At 41.2% G+C, this 7118-nt stretch overlaps 1 protein-coding gene across 3 annotated transcripts in view; it reads left to right on the top strand.

Moving 5' to 3' along the window:
- The first annotated feature begins 4913 nt into the window (after positions 1 to 4913).
- The window catches only part of mcu (mitochondrial calcium uniporter), a 55656-nt gene continuing 53451 nt past the window's right edge, over positions 4914 to 7118 (top strand). Inside the window, exon 1 of one of the 3 annotated variants that reach the window (XM_032541067.1) lies at positions 4914 to 5112. In XM_032541067.1, coding sequence (XP_032396958.1) covers positions 4996 to 5112 — 117 coding nt within the window. In that variant the 5' untranslated portion in view covers positions 4914 to 4995. The other 2 variants (XM_032541068.1, XM_032541069.1) reach the window with 2 other exon arrangements.

The raw sequence follows: 7118 nt of genomic DNA, 5'->3' as shown, positions 1-7118 counted from the left end.
TGAAAGGGCCTAAATGGTAGCCTTTTCTACAGTATAGAAGCCTAGTAAAATAGTAGCCTTGGCTAGACTACCCTATTTTTTTCAGATCATATCATTTATATGAAATAGGATACCTAGCTACAATTGGAAACTGAAGGTGAGCTATAGCACAGATTCACATATTGAATATTTAGCATCTCAATGTGGTTTGAATGAATACACTTTAATTTGGTTAAGTTTTGAAATATACACATTGACTCCTCTGGTAATTCTATTTCATTACTATTCTCAGAAGTGAATTGGGAGAAAGAGAGTCTCAGCTGTCAGTCGGGCATGCCTTGACAGAGCTCCAGTATGTATCAAAACTATAATGACTTGCCTCTTCACAGTGTACCAGTTCTAATTGTTGCCTTGAAAACTGGCTTGATTGAGTGCATAATGTGAAAGGAAAAGCTGGGGAGCCGCTGAGTCGACTGTCAGACCGCAGGTTGCCTTGGCCCATCCAATGAAAGTTCAGGTCAAATTTCTGCTTGAAGAGACCTTACATCAATATTAATGAGGTTATAAATGAAGTAAAGATAACATACAATGCTACACGGCAGTGACTGTTAGGTTGAGTCAACTCTAGACATCAACAGGCCTAAAATATAATCATTTTGCCACTTATATGAACTGTTCATATTCCTAAACTTAAAAGCAGTTTAACAGAACTGCTCCTTGTTAAGGGCAACACCTGTCTTAGTGCTACTGACTAGACAGACATTTTTGGAATGCTCAGTTGCTACTGTGAAGGAGGATTCTCATTGGATAAACCAGCCTAATTATATTTAGCCCTTAGCTCTTGGCTGAGTGGAATGACTGGACACACCTGCACACACAAATCCATCTCCGTTAACACATGCATGCAATCAGACCAGTTTTAAAGGCACAGCCATATACCTTCTTTGTTCAGTGAGTCTGACACTCCCCGTTTAGCATGCGGTTCATAGCAACATATTTTTTTAAAATCATTTAGTCATCCCACTTTGATAGATGACCTTATCTTAAGCTACAGAATGTAAATACACCAATCCTGCATTACTCTGCTGTATCAGTTAATCACATTTTCGTGAAACTTTGTTGTGTGCAATGCATAATGCCAGGAGGTTTAATGGCTTTGGATTGATTCAAGTTATAAAATAGTGAAAACAGAGCCAAAAGTGTCTCCTTATAAGGATTCATGATCTCTCAGGATAAATGGAACATTGTCCTTAAAAGGGGGAAAATCTGCGGTTTTCTGTGACTGTTTGCTGTGAGCTTGTGTGCTGTTTTTATAGTTACTGTTTCCAATAAAGTTTCAGTGAAGTAGTCATTGTCTTGATAGAAAATCACTGATGTAAAATACATACATTGCAACTAATATCTCCAGTTTCCTTCTCCATTAAAAAATATGATCTATACTAATGTCTTTGTCTTTTCCCACCATCTTTAATTAAAGTGATTTTCAACACCTACTTGTCCTCCCACTCTCTCTCTCTCTCTCTCTCTCTCTTCGTCCTTTTTTAATAATGGAGGCTACAGTGCCTGCAGCCCTGCAGCCAGGGTTCATTAATGCGAGCAATTTATCACAAAAATTGGTACACACAATGTAATTGTTAACTATTGATACTATAAATAAAATTGAATTGAACTATTGAAGTTTCATATTGAATTTGAACAGCTTCACAACAGTAATAATCTCAATATGGTAAGTGTCCACAATAACAGTGCATGTATCGCTAATTCAAAGCCATTCATCTGGTTCACAAACATTATGTCAGTCTTTTATTTTTCTCATAAATATGCATAACACAATGCAAATCAATTCTTAAAATTGTCCACAAGAAATGTCGGTTTAGCTATCGGAACTTATCCGCATACCAAAGGCCAGCCCTTTCTAGGTGCACAAATAAAATACACACTATATGAACATGACACATTTGAATGTTGTGCAACATGCATAGACAACTACTAATTCTGAACAAATTGGAAAGGAATAGCTGCTAAATAGCTAATGACCAAAGTGTTTTTAGACTTGTCAACATGTCCAGGGTGTCTGGTCATGGATAAGGTTCAGTGTCCTGGCCTATTAGAATTTAGGGATCAGCAAACTGCTGAGTAAATCTTAAAAGAAACAACGTCGATTGCTTACTCAATTTTTTTCTCTCTTACTCCAGTTTGTCTGACTTAATTTGGGTTGAAGGTAGTGCATATTAGGGGACTGTCTACCTAGCAGCCTTCATGTTGCATTGCAACAGTAATCTAAACAATAGCATTACATTCACCCTGCTATTGTGGCAGTGCAAAGGTGGAACAAGAGATAAGACAAGCTTGCAAAAGAGCTTTCTCTGCTCAACTGTTTTTAGAGCCTAGTGACAGCGTTGCTACCATTGTGACTTGTTTGGAATTAAAGGTGTCTCACTCTTGAGTGTTACATTACTAAGAACAAACTTATAAATCCATAGGGGAGTGCTGGCTTTCTGTGTTTACGTGCACCCTGGACAAGTCCCAGCTGAGCTGCTATGTATGTTGAAAACCATGGTGAAACTTGATCCACAAGCTGTACCTCTGTATAATGGCAAACAATGGCTCAGGTAAAGACCTGCAGACAAAAACAGATCTAGTATCAGCCGGTTGATTGCTGCATGGTGTTTGTGAGCCGTCATAAGAGTAAACAAGAAAATAAAAGGCAGCATATTCTGCCTAATAAGGTCTGTTATTACTGTAGCGTGAGCTTGGTGGTGTAATGAAATAGAAGTTAAACACCCATTCATGCTCGCTTTGGGCATTAGATCCATGGGAGGGACTATTTCATGCTGCTAGGAGACTTTTCAGTCATGTACACATACAGTACTATACACACCTCTTACTGTTCTCAATTATATCCATATCTGACCTTGAGATATGGGTGCAGTGAACTTTTTGAAAGCAGTTATGTCTCTTTTGAAGAGTTGCCTTTATTATTTTTTCTTTATTTTTTACAGTTGGTGGACAACTGTGAAAAATATTCATGCCAACAGAAATTATATTTGAGTTGCATAAATGTATATTCATTTGAATTTGACATGCTCATATTGAATTGTTGTTTCTTTGATTCAGGACACTAATGTCTTTGAACATGGAATTTATGGGGCACAAGTTTCTTTTTACAGTGCTAACACACCGTGTGCACATGCATACTGTCATGGTACACTTACAGCAGTACTCTAAGGATACCTGGTAGTATTTGGCACCACACAAAGATACATTTTGTGAATCGATGCAACCTCGAGGCCTTGAGCAGGTCCTTGTCCATGGCTGATAATTTGCATTTAAATTGCATCACCCACACAGGCTGATGCACTGCACCTGAATAAGTACAGAAAGAACTGGGATGAGTTATGTAGCAATTACACACGATTACATTTCACAAACAAACAAAACAGAAGACAATCACTATCAACAACAAAACCAGCAAATCTCTATTTATTTTTTAAATCTTATTTCTTTTGTGTATCTTATTCTCTAAGTTTAAACTATCAAATGAATTACTACAGTGAAGGTTACACTGTGTATGTTTTTATATATATTAACAATTAAAGAGTTACTGTATATTATCTGGCTTCTCCCTTGACCAATACAGGTGTGGCAGGTGGCATTATATGACAGACTTTGGTCAAAGATTACGGAGAATATGTTACATTTCACTGAGGGGAGTGTCCCTGACATTCATTGACCTAATAGACTTTTTACCACTCCTATTACCTGCGGTGGTTGAGTGTGTCTGGAGTCAATGCCTCACCTGACTGCTTACCCTCATTTTTTTGCCATTTGGGGACAGAAGCCCTGAAATGCGCTAAAATACTTTGTAAATCAGGAAGTAGCCCGTGCTGTTCAAAAGTCAGTGAAGATCAGTATAATTAGATTTGATCCGGTAGGCTACACTTTTGGGACGTAGTCACAAGAGTGACTGAAGGACAAGCTAATATTAGACCCAGTTATAGAGGAATAGATGGTGGGGTCAGTGGCAGCAAGTCTGTCAAGATGTAGCCTAACACAAAGACAGTCAGACAACTTATATTGTGTCTGTCCCTTCCAAGATAGCTGGGAGACTTTGAGCCACCTCTGTGAGAGATGAGTTTGGTTGTAGTAATGAATGAGCAAGATATTAAGCTTCAGAGAGATGGACACCATCCCCAATTCTGTATGCTTACGCCCATTAAACTAATTTTAATTATGCAATAAGAAAAAAACAAAACAACTTTGACTGCAGTTCTAATCCTAAGGAATCTAGGCCTGTATACTTACTTTCGGAAAGAAATCCCTGTAACAATCCAGTAGGGACTTTTTAAATAAAAAAACGTAACTCAGTACTGAGTTTATGGTAGTAATTTAATATATTTCTTTTACTAGTGGTAGTGACAGCTGTGTGTGGTACCCTATACTGAATGAAGGCCTGATTTTTGATATTTTTTTCATATAATTCTAGCTGTGTCAATAATATCCTACTTAACAGCATACAGCCTACCTGTAGGATTCACCTCATTTGCCTTGCAGCAGGCTATTCTTCCACTGAGATAGTGCTGTAAATAGATGCCAGTGCATGGAGATAGTGTTGAGGGAGGAAACCCAGATTTCATTTTACTGCAGCCTACTAAAATTACACTTAACTCATTTAACTTTCAAATAAGATCCACTGTCCTGTCACAGCATTGTTTACCGCCAAACTATATAGATTCATCTCTGATGATCATACTTTTGTGACCTTCCATAGAGCAGGCCTAGCTGAGTGATAGAGGATTTTGTTGTTGCGACAAATGACATGCAGCCTGTGCACGCTGTTTTGAATTAGCCAGCCAGCACAAAAAGTGGTTTATCTTTGCATACTGGTGCAACACTGGGCATGTGTACGAAGCAGTAGTCCAGCCCTGCAACCCGCCCACCACCCTCCCTCTTCCCTTCGGTGCGTCTCGGTCCGCCCGCAGCAGTCTCCTTTCCCGGCGAGGTTTCAATACAGAGATGGCTGCGAAAGTGTGCAGATCAGTACTCCTGTTGTCCCGGAGCAGCGGAGCGGTGGCCGGTAGCCTCCCCGCACTTGTTGTCTCTTCACAGCGGCATCATCAGCATATAAGACCGGTAAGTCCCAGGACGTCTAGTGCGCACAGGGAGAGGTGTAGGACCCGGGCGGTCAGGCTGGACTGGAGTGAAAAGCGGCGGTGGCGGCTGGGCTAGCTAAGGAAGTAAAGCTAACTAGCCTCAAGATTTTTTTCGTTCATGTCTTTTCTTCAGATTGCGCTTCACAGAAAGGTGAGGCACTAGATGAGTCATGATGTGTATGCCAACGCGATGTCGTGTGGTTGTTTTAATCCACAGTGGGACATAGAGGTTTGACAGAGGCATTGCAGTTTTTTTTTTTTTTTTTTTTGGAGCCCTTGATGAAGCCCATCAACACCCCTCTGGCGCTGCCCCGCCGTTTACTGGAACCAGCCTTCACATACTCTGCTCTCCTTTTCACATAAAGCCCCATAGCTCTCGTGTCCTTGAACTTTGTAGGCATTGTTGTTGTTTTTTTTTTAGCCTGTGCTGTTGTAGTTACTGCGTGTGAATTTGACATGCGATCCCGTTTAAGGTGTGTGATTGTTTCTGCAGTCGATGTTGGGATTGGTTTGATAATCGACGGAAGGGGATGGCTATCTTAATTTTTGTGCAATAAGGATTGTTTCGTGTGAGTGTGTTTTAGGCTGCAGCTTCCTAAGGGGTTGGTTGACAGTCAATGACCGATGGTTCCCCTCATGTTTCTGCTTCTATATGGTGTGTGAACTGCATCGTCTGTGGTGGTGCTGCTGCTGGTGGTGGTGGTGGTGGTGGTGCAGAAGCAGCAGCAGCGGAAACTCAGGCAGAAACTCAGAATAATGAACGTCTGCACTGTGCTACAGAGGGAAACTACAGTTGAGCTGAGAGAGGGGAGTGACAGATGAGCTACACTCACTGTTTATTCATGTGTACACACACACACACACACACACACACACACACACACACACACACACACACACACACACACAGAGTTCACTAAACATGGAAGCCCACACTTGGATGATGTCAGACTCTCCAGCCAGCCTTCTGTTTCTCTCCTCCCTGCGGGTGTTTCCCCATTCAGCTTGGGAGATCCTGGGTTTTCCTGCAAACTGATGCAGGTCCTGTACATAGTCACTTCATGGAGCCTAAAAAACTGCTCGCAGTAACCGGAAGGTAATTGTGTTTACAAAACTGTCACGACAGTGCAATAAGTTGCACATCTAGTTCCTGCCCCGGCGACCCACTCCCTCTGCTGAAACTCTGAGCCTTCATGGCAGCTGCCTCTGCCTGAGAAGGGAGGTGAGGGGTGAGGCACAGGGTGGACTGGAATACGAAAGAATGAGGAAGTCTTTGCAGCTCAGGGCAGAATGGCTCCTTTACTGTAGCTAGGAGTGCTGCCATGATATTTAGCGAGTTTTTCTTTTGTCCTTTTCTTGTTTGTTTTTTTGCTCTGTTGGTCATTCTTGTGTTTTTTCTTTTTTACCCCCTTACACTCATACAAACACTGGTACACTTGCCACAGGCCATGTGAAATTAAATGAGGCTCCCCTTTCCTGTGAGACAGGTCAGTTAAGGTTAAGTAGCTGTCAGAATTTCCAGTACTTGTCCACTTCTCCACACTGTCCCCTGGTGCTGTGTCACCCACTGTGAACTATTACAATAGAACACATTTACTCTTGTGGAGAGATAATATTCTCTCCTAAAATCCGTAGGCCTGTTTAAGCCTTAAATGATTTAACAGGGTGAGTTGTGGCTCACTGCTTCGTCTCAGCAGTGTTAGCCCTAATGAGTTTTCATTTTATTTCAGTCTGCACAGGTTGTACTTTTGTTTCCCTGTCATTTTGTGTCTTCCTCCATCAAAGCGCTGCAGCCGCTCCTAACGCGGGCCTGTCACTATGTGACAGTCGAGCTTGTATTTATTTGTGAGTCCTTCACTGCAGTGTGGGAACTCTCTGTTTCTAGACTTGTGTCTATAAAGCTGCAGTGGGACACATACTTATGAGTTGCCATTAAGCATGTATTATATATTTGTGTCTATATCAAAAGACACAAATACGCTGAAG

The sequence above is a fragment of the Etheostoma spectabile genome, chromosome 17 (genome assembly GCF_008692095.1).
Source record: "Etheostoma spectabile isolate EspeVRDwgs_2016 chromosome 17, UIUC_Espe_1.0, whole genome shotgun sequence".
NCBI classification, from domain to species: Eukaryota; Metazoa; Chordata; class Actinopteri; order Perciformes; family Percidae; genus Etheostoma; species Etheostoma spectabile.
This window is presented reverse-complemented; position numbering and strand designations above follow the sequence as displayed.